Genomic DNA, 19,009 nt, shown 5'->3' with positions numbered 1-19,009 from the left:
AAAAAAAAGAAAAAGAAAATCAAGAACTTCAAACCAGTACTACATAAAAATTAATATTTTGTAAAAAAAAAAAAAGAAATTAAAAGGAGAAAAATAGTCACTTTGAGTATTGATGCATGGAGAAATGTCACAGAAGAAGAGGAATAATTTAACACGGTCTTAAAGTACGAGAATGGTTTGTGTAAGTAAGGCGAACATAGAAGAGTTTATATGGGAAAATAAATGAACAAGTAGAACAGTAAGGCATTCCCAAAGCATGCCTAGAGAAAAATAGGAAAATCAGTTTAAGTAAAGTAAAATAAGAATAATAAAGACTAGTGTGAGAAAATACAAGTATGAATTCTACTTGGTGAATGATTCAATATAAGGACAAAGCAGAAAAAATATAAAGCATAACAGATGAATCAAGTTTTGAGTTTGGGGACTGAGAATTGAGGTTTTAATGACGGAAGTAGGAAAACCAGTGCAGAGCTACTTTGATGTGTTTGAGGTGACAACATAACATCCTCGGGGAAATGATGAGCAAGCAGCTACAGATATGAAACTGAATCTCAGTGGAGAAGCAGAAAGGGAAGTGTGAATTTGAGACTTATCAGTATGAAGATAATCACTAAGGCCTGTGAGTGGGTGAATAGCTGAAGTGAGGCAATTAGAAAGATGAGGTAGAGAAGCAAGAAGTGTCCACAAAGAAAGCAAAGAAGGAGCAGTCAGGGAGTTAGAATGTACATATTATCCCAAGAGCAGAGTAAGAGAAATGCAAGAGGAAATGATCAACTGAGTCAATTGGTACAGAAGAATAAAAGAGAGAGAGGGCTAAGGAAATTTGGCTGAATTGCTGACAACCAGTTTACCCTTAGAGTGGTAGAGGTGAAAGTCAGAAGCTTTCAAAAATGCGCTGAAAAGTGAGTTTATAGAAAGGGAATGGAGACAGTGGCTACTGACCACTTTGAGAGAAAGAAAATTTTGAAACTGATAGATTTGCAGCATCATCAAGGAAAAGGATGAAGTGCTCCTTTAGTATTGTTTTATTTTGTTTTTAAGGCTTCTGCATATAAAGGGGAGGCATTCAATGGAGAAAGAAGGGAAGAAGATTTAGGAGAGGAGAAGGAATGACAATTCCAGACAGCTTAGTGATAATAAGATCTTACTTGTATATGTTTTTGTTATCTTCAGGCACTTTTACACCTATTTGTCCATTTTATTTTCATAATATTCTAAAAAGGGAGGTACTATTATCATTTTCATTTTAAAAATGAGTAAATGGAGGCATTCAGAGGCTAAATGACTTGCCCAACATGACCACCTAAAAAGGGTTGGGTCAAGAAATAAACTCAGACAAAGAGACTAGTATCATCCTCTTACCCACTGGGCTATCTCACTTTCAAGGATTAAAGAATTTTTGCAATATATTCATCAGAGAAAGGGCTAATATCCAAAATCTACAAGGAACTTAAACAAATGTACAAGAAAAAAAAACATGAAAAAGTGGGTGAAGGATCTGAACAGACATTTCTCAAAAGAAGACACTTATGCAGCCAGAAACATATGAGAAAAAGCTAATCATCACTGGTCATTAGATAAATGCAAATCAATATCACAATGAGATATCATCTCATGCCAGTTAGAATGGTGATAATTAAAAAGTTAGGAAACAACAGAGGCTGGAGAGGATGTGGAGAAATAGAAACACATTTACACTGCTGTTGGGAGTGTAAATTAGTTCAACCATTGTGGAAGACAGTGTGGCGATTCCTGAAGGATCTAGAACATTTGACCCAGCAATCCCATAACTTGATATATACCCAAAGGATTATAAAGCATTATACTATAAAGACACACGCACATATATGTTTATTGTGGCACTGTTCACAATAGCAAAGACTTGGAACCAACCCAAATGCCCATCAATGACAGACTGGATAAAGAAAATATGGCACATATACACCATGGAATATTATGCAGCCGTAAAAAGAATGAGTTCATGTCCTTTGCAGGGACATAGATAAATCTGGAAACCATCATTCTCAGAAAACTAACACAGGAACAGAAAACCAAACACTGCATATTCTCACTCATAAGTGTGAGTTGAACAGTGAAAACACATGGACACAAGGAGAGGAACATCATACACTAGGGCCTGTCAGGAGGTAGGGGGCTGGGCAGGACAGCACTAGGAGAAACAGCTAATATAGATGACAGGTTGATGGGTGCAGCAAACCGCCACGGCACGTGTCTATGTAACAAACCTGCACATTCTGCACATGTATCCCAGAACTTAAAGTATAACTTTAAAAAAAAAGAGAGAGAGAAAAGAAAGTAATAGGAATGAATTTATTCATGAGGCTGCAAGGAAGTAAAGAAGGCAGTTTTACTGTTTTTTTACTGTTTTCTTCCGGGATGAAAAGAAAGTACTTGAGCATCTTTATAAGATATGATGTACCCAGTTATAAACTTCCATCTTGATAGTAAAAAAGTGAAGGAGGGATTAGGGTGAAGATTTAGGACATGAGAAGTTTGATGAAAATTTAGAAGAATCCTCACTGCAGACTCAGCAAAAGAAGAATAAAACCTGTTGAACGCCTTCTGTAGCCCAGTTGAAGAGGAACTGTAAAGATTGGTAAGACAAGTTCAGCATGTTCTCCAGAGGGAAGGATGGGAAGATTTCAGTTTGGAGATAAGCCAGTAGGCAAAGCTGTAAAGTCAGACTTGGGAATGATGTTAGGGTATTGGAGAAAAGTTAATTTAGATAATAGATTGTGTCTTACAATTAAAGGCATCAAGTTATTTCAAGTAAAAAGAAAAAATCCTGATAAATTAGTATGCTATTGATCCAACATAGATATCAAATTGGTAACTCACATATACTTTAATAAAGCAATACAGATTCAAGACTAAGCAATTGAATGGAAACATTTAAAATGTGGTATTACCATCTTATTATTATTACTATTATTATTTTGGTTATGAATTGTTCTTTATTCACTATCACTAAATCTCACACTCAGAAAGACAAAATCTATTATGAGGATTGCATGGACTGAAAATAGATTTCCAATTTCACACAGCTTTTGTTCTCAGTCTGACAAAGCAAAGGCTGAAATATGGATAAAATAGAGTCTACCCTTGCTGAACAATCCAGAAAACACCATTAATATATCAAAAAATGAGCTATATCATGTAATTGATATCTATACATCATAACCTTAATATAGATGACAATTTATAAGAAAATGGTAACATTATTATCATAATTATTAACTCAACTAAATGGATTTCGTGGCTCTTGGCAAATATTAAATCAGAAAGAATTTCAAATAATATAAAATCATTTTTAAAACATGCTTTATCTCATATACTTATTTTCTAGAACAAGAGTGGGACACAAACAAAGGTCAGAAAAATGTCATATTGGATGTTTCCCTAAAACATTTATTGGCAAAAAAAAATTGATATTTTGAAATTTAATTCAAAATTGATCATTAGTTGTTATAGAAGCTATTACATTTAAAAACCTATTTTTCCTTATATAATAGTGTTTGCTTTTTAGGTGATTGTTTGCATTTAGACAAGGTTTATTAACATTTTTTTCCTTTAAAAAAGGTCTCAGGCTCTAAGGGCTATTATCCAGCTATATTCTGAAAGATAATCTTGATTGATTTCTAAGTATAGAGATATATTTAATTGGATAGATTACTTGTAGAATAAATGCTTTGAAACAGGATTTTGAATTTTACAAAAAGATTTAATTAAAGTGTAACCAGTAAATTATTTTAGGAAATTTTCAGGGTCTGAGCATCTGTACTAGTCAGATGCCCTTATGGTAATACACCAAAGAGCAAAGGCAATTTATATGTAAGCTCCATGTAGTTTATTTTAACTGCTTGTTCCTAGAAAACATTTATGATTGAATTCCAAAGTCAACTATAAATATTTTTACTTGTTTTATATTATACATAGACAGACAGACAGAAAGACACACACACACACACTTCAGGTGCAAAACACTTCATTGTTTTTTACACATTACATTACTATACACATTGAAGTGCATAGGTACATTTTAAAGTAAAATGTGAATATTATTTTGCAGATACCCACAGTAATTTTAAGTCTTTTTTTTTTTTTTTTTTTTTTGCCCATTGACTGTAATTCTAAGTGCCTCCTCATCAAGACACTGCAATTTAAAGAAGCTTTTTAGGAACACTGAACACTGAACGAAGACTAGAATATAAATTAAGGGCATTTTGTGAGATTTTGAAAAATGTGTTGGAATTTCCCCCATAGGGAAGAACATGAAACAATACAGGACACAGATCAGGGAATTACTTTGGAAAAAAAAATAAATTTTTATTATTTCCCAAGGTCAATTATCTGTTTTATCTGCTTTTAAGATAATGTGCTTTCACACAAATACTTAATATTCTTAATACATTCAAATATTTAATATTTAAATATTCCTAACATATAAGTTTCCTCCACATTTAAGTTTTAAAAGTCAAGCGTAATGAAGGATCACAGCACAGAACAATTCCCATTTTGGGGAGTTCTCACCTTGTTGCATGCGTTGTGACTGAGGAGGGTGTGAGAATCCTCCTGTTCATCACTCATGGAGAAGGACAGATGACTGAAAGGTCCTGGGGCAATACAGTCACCATGTGAGAGGGTCTGTGGATGCAGCAGGGACTTAGCAGGAGGATAGAGTTTAGTCTGATATAAAGGATGGAGCGAGACAGGCTTGGGAAGGACTGTCATACCCTGGGGGAAGAAGAAAGGCATAAGAGGATGTTAGTGTAAAAAAGTCAAGCACCCTTGGAATTAGGTCTGTGATAGACATAGGTCAGAATCTCTTACCAGTAAGAAGAAAGCCTCTTCTCACTAGGAAGTGTCCCTTATGAGACACCTGCTTTCAGTGTGTATTGTGTATCTCTTTCAAAAATTCCTTTCAGTCCCCCACTCCAGCCTCTTCTGTGGAACAAAACAAGTGCCTGCAGAATGTCTCCTGATGGGCACCAGGTTTATTTTTGAAAGTATTAAGAGGAGATATGTGTAGGGAATAAGAGAATATATCCAAAGGAAGTAGGCTAGGGTTAGAAACGTCTTCATGGAGGAGGTAGGTAGTTATGGAAATTAAAGATGCTTGTGATCTGGTCTGGAAGAAATCAGGAAGTCAAGAGCAGGGTACTGTGGAGAGTATTAACCTATGAGCGGAGAGGCAGAAGTACAAGGTAGTTCATGACAGAGTAAGTTTCAGAGCTGAGTTTGTCATGGATAAGGAAGCAGGGAGAGGCGAGTCTGGAAAGAATGAATGAGGTCTTCAGTTCTAGGCAATATGTTGTTTTAGAGAAAAACTGGTGGTGTAACAAACAAAAGAGTTCAACTGCAAAGAGGGGAGGTTATGAGGCCTTAACTAGAGTGGGTCTTTAACATGGAAAAAGGATGAATGACTTTGAGGAAGGAGGAGCCACAGCATGAGGCCACGAATTATGTGAATGGAGCAAGGAAATCAAAAAAGTAAGAAGTCTTGAGGCTACAAAGAAAAGTTGCAAAAAAGGCCTACATACAGGTATACGTCTTCTACAAATCAAGCAAATACAAATATGTATTTTATTTTACACACACAGCACATGCATACGTTTATTATTTTAAAAATACAGCATCTAGCAAAGACATGGAATCAATCCAAATGCCCATCAATGATAGACTAGATAAAGAAAATGTGGTGCATATACACCATGGAATACTATGTGGCCATATAAAGGAAAAAGATCATGTTCTTTGCAGAGACATGAATGGAGCTGCAAGCCATTATCCTCAGAAAACTAATGCAGGAAGAGAAAAACTAAACATCACATGTTCTCCCTTATAAGTGGGAGATGAAAAATAAGAACACATGGCATATGGTCAGGGAACAACAACCACTGGGGCTTGTCGGGGGTTGTGGGAGGAGGGAGAGCATCAGGAAGAATAGCTAATGGATGCTGGACCTAATACCTAGGTGATGGGTTGATCAGTGCAGTAAACTACCATGAGGCATATGTTTACCTGTGTATCAAACCTAGACATCCTGCACATGCAGCCTGGAACTTAAAAGTTGAAGAAAAAAAATTTAAATGCAAAAAATTGAAAAGATAACATCCTCTTTACAGTATTCTGTGTCTTATTTGTTTGATTTTTTTTATTTGACTATTTTGGAATTTTTCTTTATCAGTACATGAAAGCTATTTATTTTCTACCAAGACAGGTTACTGAGTTATCTTACTGATTGTAATTGTTGTTCAGTTGACTCTCTTAGACTTTCCGGGTCTACTACCAAAAAAATCAAATCACCTAACACAGTGATAAACTTATCTCCTCTTTGCCAGTTACTATAGTTTTCATTTCTTCCTTTTGTCTAATTTAATTGGTTAATGGCTCTAACATTGTTAAATGAAAGCCATGTCAATGGGTACCTTTAATGGAACACATGCAGTACTTATCCATTTAAGACGATTCTGACTTATAATTTTATTTCTAAATCAAACACTTCATTGTTTTACCAGGTAATTATATGAATTATTAATCAGTGTGAAAGTGATTAACATGACAACTGAGCAGCAAACACAAGACTAGCTATGTGAGAAAAGGACAGTGTTGTAATTGACAGTTGAAGGTGCTTAGGACAAGGTGGTCTGAACAGTCTCTGGTTTATATTCAGCCTTCAGTTTTTTTCTTGGAGGGTGTAAAAATCAATGCTCAGGTTGTCAGGGTGATCCATGGGCAGCAACAGGTTCACCAAATGCAGTTATCTGGAGGAATTAAGTTCTATCCAATGAGGAGAAAAATGTTTGCAGAGAGTGTGCTACTCTGTGTTTTGTTCTTCTAAGTTCACTTTTACCAATCTCCAGCTTTTAGGAGTAAGTCAAACTTGAATGCTTCTGTAGGATCAGGTGTTGTCCTCACTTTATCCAGGCAGCTGGGCAGGGAGGGAGAGCAGAATCTTATCAGTACTTGGACTGGCAGAAGAGAGCTGAGAACTTTGGCCAAGCTCAACTTGAGTATTATCAGTTGGTAATACAAAACAAAGGAGAAAGGATTGTTGGTGGTAACAACCTTCATATGTATGTTTCAATCTGTGCTAGTTGCCTTCTATGTTTGTAGAAATTATTATCCTGTGATTCTCTTTAGCACAATCCTGGGTACTTCTTCAGTAGCTTTTATCTTACCTTCCTTTTTTAAGCTACTATTTCTTTACCTTCCCTTCAGAGGTATCAAGGACCTTCAAATCCTAAGCCTTCTGAGAGCTCTAAGATAGAAATGGAATCGATACTTGGCTTTCTCCCTGGCCGGCCTAGGATTTAGCTTTCTTGGGTCACTATATCAGTTTTTCCTCATCAGGATATTTTTCTGACTTTAAAATGTTATTGCTGTGTCTCGTCTTCTTACTTCCCATACTTGTAGATTATATCTTTAAAATACAGCTTTACAATAATTTTAAGGGAAAATTGGGAAGGAACATATTTCGAGGTATTGTTCAATCCACCATCCCTTACTGAAAGTCCTTAAGAGTTTTGTTTTGTTTAATAAAGATGGCACTTAAAGTCTAAGAAGATAATTACATTATTTTCCCCTTGCATTAAATCCCATTTAGTAAGGACACAGCATTCTTTAATGTTCCACTGAGTTCTGTTTCCTATAAAACTGAGATATCTCCATTAATATTTATAACTGAGTTTGGGCTGAGGTTTCCTGTTTGTGCAACTTCTGTTGGGTTTTATAACAATGTGACACTTGCTACATAAAATAATTTAGAAGATATCCTTGCATTACTATAGTCTATAACTGTCTGCTGACAGAGTTGCAGTCATGCACTGCATAATGAAACAATGAACTGCATACATTGGTGGTCCCATGAAATTATACCACATTTTTACTGAATCTTTTCTATGTTTAGATATGCTTAGATACAGAAATACCATTGTGTGACAGTTGCCTACAGTATTCAGTACAGCACTGTGCCGTACAGGTTTGCAGTCTAGGAGCAATAGGTTATACTATACCCTATAGCCTAGGTGTGTAGTAGGGTATACCATCTAGGTTTGTGTAAGGTACAGTCTATGATGTTTGCACACAAAAGAAATGCCCTAACTAGTACAACCACTATGCAAAACAGTGTGAAGATTCCTTAAAGAGGTAAAAGTAAAACTACCATTTGATCCAGCAATCCTATTACTGGGTATCTACCCCGAGGAAAAAAAGTGATTTTTCAAAAAAGATACTTGCACATGCATGTTTATATCAGCAAGATTCACAACTGCAAAATCGTGAAACCAACTCAAATGTCCATCAATCAATGAGCGGATAAAGAAACTGTGGTATATATACATTATATATGATGGAATACCACTCAGTCATAAAAAGGAATGAAGTGACAGCATTTGCAATGATCTGGATGACATTGGAGACTATTATTCTAAGTGAAGTAACTCAGGAATGGAAAATCAAACATTGTATGTTCTCACTGATATGTGGAAGCTAAGGTATGGGGACGCAAAGGCATAAGAATGATACAATGGACTGTGGGGACTTGGGGGCAAGACTGCAAGGGGATTGAGGGATAAAAGACAACAATATGGTGTAGTGCATACTGCTCAGGTGATGGGGGCACCCGGATCTCACAAATCACCACTAAAGAACTTACTTATGTAACCAAATACCACTTGTACCCCAATAACTTAAGGAAGCATAAAATCAAATAATAATAATGAGAATTCCCCTAAGGATGAATTTCTTAGAGTGTATTCCCATCATTAAACAATACATAACTGTGTTTATTCCTTAAAAGATTGTTAGAATTTCCCCCATTAATCTATTTGTGACCTTCCCCGTGAATCTATTTGTGACCTGGAGCTTTTTGGGGGTAACTTTTCACTTTTTTTTTTTTTTCAGTTTTTCTTCTGGCAATTGGTTTACTGGAGTAAATTTTTCCAGGAAAACTGTATTTTTGCTATAAAGTATTAATTTCCTGTGGATTCCAAATTCACTTGCATAAGGGTGAGAGAAGCAGTGTCATATTTTGTGTCCTCTATATTGTTATTTTCATGTTTATTTCTTATTTTGTATTTTATATTTTCTCCCTTTTTATTGATCTGTTTAGCTAATAGTTTGCTATTTTACACTTTTTTCAAGGAATATATTTTATTATATTTATGAGTTCTACAACTGTTTTTCTCTCTAGTTATTTATCTTTTCCTAATCCTATAAACTCCTTTTCTTTTATTTTCTTATGCAAAGAATAAGGATTTTCTCCTTAAATAACGTTTCCCCTAAATAATTGTTTTATTTATGTTTTTAAATTTTCCAAATTGAATGCTTACTTGGTTGACATTTATTACTCTTTTTACATATTTATTAAGCATTTTTGCATTATACATTTCCTTTCAAGGACTATTTTAACTATATCTTACAAGTTCTAATAGACAATAATTTGAAAAACAATTTCATTAGCTTTCTTTTCCAGATAGAAATTTTATTTTCTATTTTTTCAAGTTTGATCTCTTTTTTATTATTTTAAAAGACTTTGTTTTAGTATAATTACAAGGTAATATAAGCTTACTTTAGAAAGATCGGAAGACATATGCAAACCAAAAAGACAATATTAAAAATACTCTCAATCTAGTGAATCCAAAGACAGTTTTCAAACACTCTTTTTTGAGAGGATCACATTTTGTGATTTCAAAATATATTACAAAACCACAATAATCAAAACAGTATGGCACTGTCATAGAAGCAGACTATAGACCAATGGAACAAAAATAAATCTACCCATAGTCTTCTCAATAAATGGTGCAGTGAAAACTGTATATCCACATGCAGAAGAATGAAACTGGATCCTTATTTCATACAATATATACAAAAATCAACTAAAAATGGATTAAAAACATAAACATAAGACCCAAAACTGTATAACTCCTGAAGCAAGGAATAAAAAAGCTTCTTATTGACATTGTTGTGGGTAATGTTCTTGTTTGTTTTGCTTTTGGCACAGACACCAAAAGCAAAAATAGGTAAGTGGGATTACAACAAACTTAAAAAAATCTGTGTATAGCAAAGGAAACATTCAACAGTGTAAAAAGGCAACCTGAAGAATATAGGAAGAAAATATCTGCAAACTGTATGTTTAAGAGATTAACATTCAAAAGATATATATTTTAGAAAACCTCATACAACTCAATACCAGAAAGCAAAATAACTCAATTAAAAAATGGGCAAGAGACCAGAATAGACATTTTTCAAAAGAAGGTATGGCCAATGAGCATATGAGAAGACCAACAGGTATATGAAAGGTTGCTCAACATCACTAATCATCAGGAAAATGCAAATCAAAATTACAATGAGATATTATATCACACCTGTTAGAATGACTATTGTCAATTGGAATGAGTATTGATCAGAATGTAGAAAAAAGAGAACACTTGTACACTGTTGGTGGGAATGTTAATTGGTAAGTCAGCAAGGAAAACAGTATTAAGCTTCCCCCAAAATTTAAAATATGGCTACCATAAAATCCAGCAATCCCACTCCTGGGTATATAGCCAAACAAAATTAAATCAGTATCAGTATCTTGAAGAGATAGCTGTACTTTCATGTACACTGCAGAACTATAGCCAAGAGATGGACATAACCTAGATGTGTACTGATAGGTAAGTGGATAAAGGAAATGTGGTATAATATATAAATACACACGATGGAATATTCATCAGTCTTAAACAACAAGGAAATCCTGCAATTTGTGGCAACATAAATTAACCTGGAGGTTAATTGTGCTAAGTTAAATAAACCAGACACAGAAAGACATATAGTGCATTACCTCACTTACACGTGAAATCCAAAACAGTCAAACTCATAGAAGGCAGAGAGTAAAATAGTGATTATCAGGGGCAGAGGGGCAGGGAAAAATGAGTCAGTGTTAGTCAAAGCATATAAAGTATCAGTTACCAAAGATGAATAACTTCTGGAGATCTAATGTATAACAATATTAATATAACTAACAGTAGTGTACTGTATACTTAGTGGCTAAGAGGGCAGATCCTAAATGTTCTTATCACAACAATAATAGTAATAATAATGGTAACTGTGTGAGGTGATAAATATGCTACCTTGATTGTGGTGATCATTTCACAATATAAATCTATCAAAACATCAAGTTTTTTACCTAAAATATACACAATTTTTAATAATTATACCTCGATAAAGCTGAAGAAAAAAGAAGGAAAACACAGAAATGTTATTCTGAATTTCCTCTTTGATCAGTTTCATGAAAAAGCAAAATTCTCAATTTACAGATGTCAGAAAATTTGTTTTCTAACTTTGTTATTAATTTATAATTTTTTTGTGATCAGATAAACTTGTGTATATCATTTTTACCTTGGCAATTAGTAGGTTTTCTATTTTAGCCTAATGTATAGTCACTTTTTGTGAGAGTTCCACAGATATAAAAAGAATAGTATTTTGTTTTACTTTGCTTTGTTTGCAGGATGGAGTCGGAATATATGCAAATTAGATTTACTTGAGATGATCTACTTTTACCTACTTTTTTCATTTAATCTATGATAAACTGAAAAATGAGTTAACAAAGTATTTTACCAATAATATATTTTCACTTTTTTCAAATCTTATCTCCTGCTTTTGCCTTATGAAAGTTGTTTTCTTTTGATGTTTTGATATTCTAATGACTGCATTTTCCTTGTAAATGCCATCTTTTAACATTATAAGGAGATCTTATGTGTCTTACTTAAGGAAATTTTAGCCTGAATTCAATCTGCCCATTTTGCAGATTATAATCTCTCTCTTTTTTTTTTTTTAATTTGTGGTAGGTACCTGGAATACTCTGTCATTTTTTAACTGTCCACTACACTTTGTTTTAAAGGTATCAAGTTAAAGATTAATTTTGTTTGTTATTCAATCTGGAGTTTTTTTTTCTTTTTGTATTTCATTTATTTCCATGGCAAATGAATTTCCTGTAAGAGATGTTTTTGCAACACGTTCATACCAGGAAAGAACACTACCTGGGATTATCTCTGTGACCAGGGTTTGAGATGTTAGTTGGTTTAGGCTTTACTTCTAAAATAATAAAGACTATCATCAGCTATATAGCACTTTCCATGTCAACTTTTCTGTGCCTAGGCTGTCACAAAGAGAGAGAGCATTAAACCAGGAGATCTCACTCGTGTCTTTCAAAAATGAATATTGCTAATGCTTCTTGAAGTTTGTTACTTTTTAAAATAATTTGTCAGGAAGTAACTTGAGAAACTCTGAATGATGCCAAAGATTTTCATGGTCCTTATCATGAAGAGAGTTTCATTATTGTAAATACTCCTCTACGTGTATGTGTGTGTGTGTGTGTGTATCTCCTTTGTCATTATAGGTTATCTATAAATGTTGATATAACTGCAACCTCATAGTACACTTTTTAATGTAGTCCATTGCTATTATACCTTCACAATTTTCTCATAAAACGGTGCTTTTACTAAAGAAGTCACTTACTTTAGAGAACACATTTTCTATTATTTTCCCTTAAGAGTCAAAAATGTCACTTTCTGTATATTTCATATATTTCAAATGTCACTTTCTGTATATTTCATATTTAGAAAACAGATGTTACAAACTGAGAATATTTTATAATTTATACTTTGATCCAACTGCATAATAAAACTCCCATATTGGGAGTAATTGGCTCATTACTCACTTTTTCAAATCTTCAAAGGCATTTTCTATGCATTTTCTAATGGCATTTAATTACAAAGGAATAAATTTCAGTTAATCGTTCTATTGTTATTATTCCACAATAAATACTTCAGCAGGAAGAACACATGTATCCCCAGCTGAACTAGGTTTTTCATTTTTCCCTATTAAAATTCTTGAAAAGAGAATTTCGTCATTTACTTCAGTAAAACTTTACACATTTTTTTTGCCCCAACTTTACACATTATAATATTGCGTACCTTATGTCTTTAAACAGTACTGAAAATTGCACAGTTTCATGACCTTGGATGCCTGTTTTGTTAATATGTTACCAAGTGTGATGTCATAATGCAATTACTAGTTAAAACTCAAGGCAAAAATATAAACTTAAGGCTTGGTGTATTCATAAAAGCAGATATAAAACTATGTTTTAAATTATTTTAATCATTTAAAAAAATAACCTACTTCTTATCAAATGCAAGTAGATTTTCAGGGTTTAAAATGATATATATGGCTGACGACAAGCTTATGCTAGACATAGATATGGTGTCACCTCTGCTATTTCTTGTTGCTTATCAGCAGTGGTTTAGTCAACCTGGATTATTTTGCAGAAGTTTTTTGTTTGTTTGTTTGTTTGTTTGTTTTAATGAAGTCATTTGATTATGTTAAGATGGCTATTTTAGTTAAAAAATAGTTTAAAATGATACTTCGTATGTCTAGCTAACTGGGCACATATAGCACGATACGATATAACACGCTTAAGGAATGGCCAACTGCGGGCTCACTTTCCATCATCCCAAGTTAGAAAGGCCTGACATCTTTCCAGGGAATCTCATTTAGAATATATATGAGTTGTAACTATCTAGCACTCAGACCTACAAAGGAGATCCATGTAAACCCACATAAATCAGCAAAGCTTAGAATTTTTATAATTTTATATTCGAAGTTGGCAAGCTTTCTGTAAAGTTCCAGTTAGCAAATATTGCAGGCTTTGCAAACCACAAACCTGTCACAATTACTCAATCCTAATATAGTAACATGAAAGCAGCCTTAAACAATAGATATATACAGTCATGCACTCTATAACGATGTTTTGGTCAGCAGACAATATACGCATTGGTGGTCTCATAAGATTAACATGGAGCTGAAAAATTTCTATTGCAGAGTGATGTCTTGTGACCCTGACCCTGCCTAGGCTAATGTGTGTATTTGTGTTTGATTTAAAAAAAAAAAAAAAAAGTTTAAAAAGAAAAAAAAAATCCAGAAAATTTTAAAATAGAGAAAAAGCTTACAGATTAAGGATATAAAGAAAAAATATTTTTGTACAGTTGCACAATGTGTTTGTATTTCAAATTGTGTTATTACAAGATTCAAAAACTTTAAAAAATTAAAATTTATTAAGTAAAAAATGGCAGTAAGTTGAGGTTATTATTGAAAACAAAAATTAACCAGGCATGGGGGCTCACACCTGTCATCCCAGCACTTTGGGAGGCCGAGGTGGGCAGATCACCTGAGATCAGTAGTTTAACACCTGCCTTGACAATATGGTGAAACAACATTTCTATTAAAATACAAAAAATTATGTATGATGGCGTACACCTGTAGTCCCAGCTCAGGAAGCTGATGCAGGAGAATTGCTTACCCAGGACGCAGTGAGCCAAGATCGCACCACTGCCCTCCTGCCTGGTGACAGAACAAGACTACATCTCAAAAAAAAATATTAATAAATTTAGTGCAATCTAAGTGTTTATAAAGCCTACAGTAACGTACAAGTAATGTTCTAGGCCATCACATTTACTCACCATTCGTTCACTGATCACCCAGAGCAACTTCCATTCATGGTAAGTGCACTATATAGGTGTTTCTTTATCTTTTATGTTGTATTTTCACCGTACCCTGTCTATAATCAGATATGTTTACATATGCAAATAGTTACCATTGTATTACAGTTGCTTACAGTATTCAGTACAGTAATGTGCTGTACAGGTTTGTAGCCTGCAGCAATAGGCTATACCACATAACCTAGGTGTAGTGGGCAATACCATCCAGATTTGTGTAAATTCCCTCTGATGTTCACACAACGACAAAATCACCTAAATGGGCAAGGCTGTGTTCCAATAATACTTTATCTATAAAAGCATTAGTGAGCCCAGGTTTGGCCCACAGGCCATAGTTTGTGACCCCTCTTTGAGATTTGTTTCAAAACACACTAATAAAATCTCTATCATGTCTAACCTGTGACCTATGTCAACCCCAGTGAATTATCTTGAGACTGGCACCTAATATTTTAGAGATCACTGTCCTAAATGATTCTTGAAGATGAACATCACACTATCCTGCTTTAGCATGCAATATAAGAATCTTTTAATGTTCCAGTTTTTGGGGGATGCACAGTGATCATAAAATTGTCTTGGACATGTTTCTGTCAATGACATAGGTAACAGTCATTTCTGATAAAATGCTTTAAACCACTTTTCAGTTACTTGAGAATTGTCCTCTTCAATGTAAATATACATACAACTAATTTTCAAAAAAAAAAAGGCATCACTGAGGAACCGGATTTCTTAAAACAATTAATTATTTTTTGTTGATGATATTATCATATCCTGCAAAACTTCAAGAAGACAGGAACTTATGAAGCAAGTAATATCTTTGTTCATTAGAGAAAAATTAGCAGACAAATATGTAGTGAATAAATTAATTTAGCTCTGTTTAATTGACAGACACATCAGAAAATCAATGTTATAGCCATATCTGATGGATTTGGTGTTCTAGAAAAAGCCTACTTTCTTCTCAACCATCAAATCATACTGTTTAACTTCAAACGCTGTTTCCATTGTAACATCAAAGGACATTTTAAGGCATTTTGAGCTCTTCTCATTAAAGCCTAAACATCTGAGATGCTTTTGTTCTGTCCCGGCATTTTTAAGTCACTTCCTTGCCTGTGGTTTGGAAGTGAAAGGTGAAAATCCACTGTCTCTTCACTCATGCTGTCCCTTCTTCACACTGAAGTTTTCTGTCTGAGTATAAGACACCTTTGTGAACTCGGAGCACCACAGGTAAAATTACTGGAGCCTTTAACTCAGTCCTATCTCCCATCTTCCCACCTTTTTGGTAAAGCAACATTTGTTTTTAAATGCAGCACTTATTTTCAGCTTTCCTTTGCTCTCTAGAACTTATAACAATTTAAAATCAGAGCCATGGCATTTTTGCTACAATTTTAATGTAAATCAACACCTTGTTAATAAAATCATGAACAGTAGTAATATTTTCTTAAAGAGCGACCCCCTTTATCTAAAAACATGTCAGCACTTTATAGGCACCATCACAGAAACCCCATAATACTAAGAAATAAGAGATTTTGATTAACTGCATTTCAGTAAGATCAAGCCAATATAAATTGGTTTTGAATGTATGGCATATCTCCGAGCTTAGAAACCCAAATTTTGAAGAATCCATATGCATTTTTAGAACAGATAGATTTAAAGCAACATATCTATTCTGAATACCAATTTGAACCAAGAAAATTTGAACTTGTGAAGTATGAAAAATTTAGCGTATTCTTAGCTATTTCAAATCCTCTATATAAAAAAGTTTTAATAATCACAACATAATTTTTAAGATAGAATTTGGGTAACTGAGTGCTTAAATTATATGGTTGTCTGACAGCAAGTTACACAGAGCAGATGGCGTGGATCAGCCTGGAGGTATCTGATGGAGGTACACTCAAGGGAAAAGAAAGTAAAATATTTCATAATCAATCACAGTGAGCAGTGGAGGACTACAATGCTGAGTTTTATGTTTTTCTATACATACAGTTTGATTCTGGTCTTTCATTTTCCATCTGGTGGTGTTTAGGAGAAAGGAGAAATTAAAAATTTAATTAAAAATTTAAAAAGTAAAAAAAAAACATAGAAAAGAGACTTCTACAATTTCTCATAATGGGAGAGAGAAAGAAGACAATGTATTCAGTTGACCCTTTAACAGGAAGTCAACCCCTTTCTTCCAAAATTGCAGTGATTCTAAAGGAAATGATAACAGGAAACATTTAAGCATTCAGAGCCCTTTGATAGTCATGTAACCATTGCAGTATCATTCTTAACAACTAGATATGGAAACAATATAAGTGTCTGTTGATGGATAAATGGGTAAATGAAATGTACTAAACAATGAAATATTATTCAGCCTTAAAAAGAAAGAAATCCTACCATTTTTAATAACATGGATGAACTCCAAAGATATTATGCCAGTGAAGAGAAATAAACCAGTCACAAAAGGACAAATATTGCATGATCTCATTTTAGAGGAATCTAAAATAGTCACAATTATAGAAGCAGAGAGTAGAATGGTGGTGACCAGGGGTTAGAATGTGGGGAAAAGGAAAAATGGTGTTTAAAGGGTACAAACATTCAGTCGTCAGAGGAATAAGTTCTGGAGAGCTAATGTATAGCATGGTGACTATAGTGAATAATATTTTATTTTTTACTTGAAATTGGCTGAGAATAGATCTTATGTGTTCCCATCCCTTATACATGCACAGAGTAGATAGTATGGTAATAGTTAAGTTGATTAATTTGATTATAGTAATCATTATGTAATATACACATACATCAAATCATCACGTTTTATATCTTAAATATGTACAATTTTTGTCAATTATACTGCCTTAAAGATGAAAACAATTGGAAAAAATTTTTAAAAATTATACTTTTAAAAAATCACAAATGCATATTAGTATGGGTCCATTAGAAATGGTGATTAGTAGCCCCATTTTTGCAGGATAAAATTGAAGTTCAGTAAGGACTGATTGTTTTCTGAAAATCACAAGTGCCCATATTCTTGCCACTGTATTCTATCATCATCGTTTCCTCTTTTTCAGGAAGTAGGAAAGTAAAAAGCTACAGTAACTAGACACCAAAATAGGATTCCTCAATGATCAGAGGACCCAAGGACCAGACATATCACCTCTGTTGCAGAAGGAGGCCACAGAATGTGCAGCCTGAGTGTAAAGTGGACAGCTTTTAGAGAGGAAGTACACAGGGTCCAGAAAAGTTTACAAATAGGAGGAAAAAGACAGAGACCAAGGTCCAGAATATTGGGAACTCACTAGAATCTAAGCTCCATGAGGCAGGGATATTGTCTGTTTTATTTCCCGGGGAATCACCCAGGCCTATTGCAGAGACTGGCGCAAATGTTAAGTGCCTGAATATTAAGTGTAGAGGAAAAGGGGATAAGTAGACAGAGAAGCAGCAACACCATTCAGCATAAAACCACAGCACTCACTCTTCAGCATTGCGGAGACCACATGCTCATCTTTGTTTTCAAGTTGTGTCTTTCTCATAGTCCTGTGTTCCTTCTGCCAACCCAGGCAGCTAACGATTCATTCTATCCTCATGTTTCTGGGTTTAAATGTTTAGGCAGAATTGCAAAAAGAAAAGAAAAATTCATGGTTTTTTGGGGGGTTGTTTTTGTGTCTTAACCACTTTTTAAACTATTATGCTTTCAGTTCTGGGGTACATGTGAAGAACATACAGATTTGATACACTGGTATACACGTGCCATGGTGTTTGCTGCATCCACCACCCTGTCACCTACATTAGGTATTTCTCCTAATGCTATCCCTCCTATCTACCCACCCCCTGCTAGCCCTCTCCTATCCCTCCACCCCTAACAGGCCCAGGTGTGTGATGTTCCCCTCCCTGTGTCCATGTGTTCTCAACGATAAACTGGATAAAGAAAATGTGGCACATACACACCATGGAAAAGTCATGTTTTTAGAGTTTTGGTTTCAAAACAGATTTTGGAAACCCATGCCAGTGTTAATACTTTGAGAGAATAAAATTGGGGTTTCAAAAGCATAGGACCTAGGACATCAAACCTCTAAGACAGACATAATTAATCAGAGTAAGAATGTGTGAACTGTGCTTAGACTGGGGGCAGAAGGATGGAGGGAACCGAGGAAAGCAAGATCAGAAGCCTCAGTAGGACTAGGCAAGGTCCCCAAGCACCGTGGTCAGCACTGAGCTGACTCCCAGGGTGGAAGTGGTGGTGATGAAGATAATTCCTGATAAATCTGGGGAATCAGAGATTAGAGAGAACTTTTCCACTGATTGCCAAGTAAATCTAGAAGAAATGAACCACTTCACTAGTTCTCCTGTGGCTAGTATCATGTGGAAGGCATAGACTAGAAATGGCTGCTGGGTGTGTCTTGGCAGAAAGCCTTTAACAAAAAGAGGGAAGAGACTCTGACAGATGTCATTTCGAGACATCTCAAAGGAGATTTTGAAAA

General features: G+C 34.5%; 1 protein-coding gene across 13 annotated transcripts in view; it reads right to left on the bottom strand.

Annotated features, from left to right (window-relative positions):
* LOC108314151 (muscular LMNA interacting protein) overlaps positions 1-19,009 on the bottom strand; it is a 269,710-nt gene that overhangs the window by 34,854 nt on the left and 215,847 nt on the right. For 12 of the 13 annotated variants that reach the window (XM_017542898.2, XM_017542908.2, XM_017542904.2 and 9 more), the window contains one exon: positions 4,552-4,755. In XM_017542898.2, the coding sequence (XP_017398387.1) occupies positions 4,552-4,755 (204 nt within the window). Of the gene's footprint in view, positions 1-4,551; positions 4,756-17,094; positions 17,720-19,009 lie in introns of those variants that run through there. The other variant, XM_037743614.1, reaches the window with a different exon arrangement.

Source organism: Cebus imitator, unplaced genomic scaffold (genome assembly GCF_001604975.1).
Source record: "Cebus imitator isolate Cc_AM_T3 unplaced genomic scaffold, Cebus_imitator-1.0 Scaffold148, whole genome shotgun sequence".
Classification (NCBI taxonomy): Eukaryota; Metazoa; Chordata; class Mammalia; order Primates; family Cebidae; genus Cebus; species Cebus imitator.
This window is presented reverse-complemented; position numbering and strand designations above follow the sequence as displayed.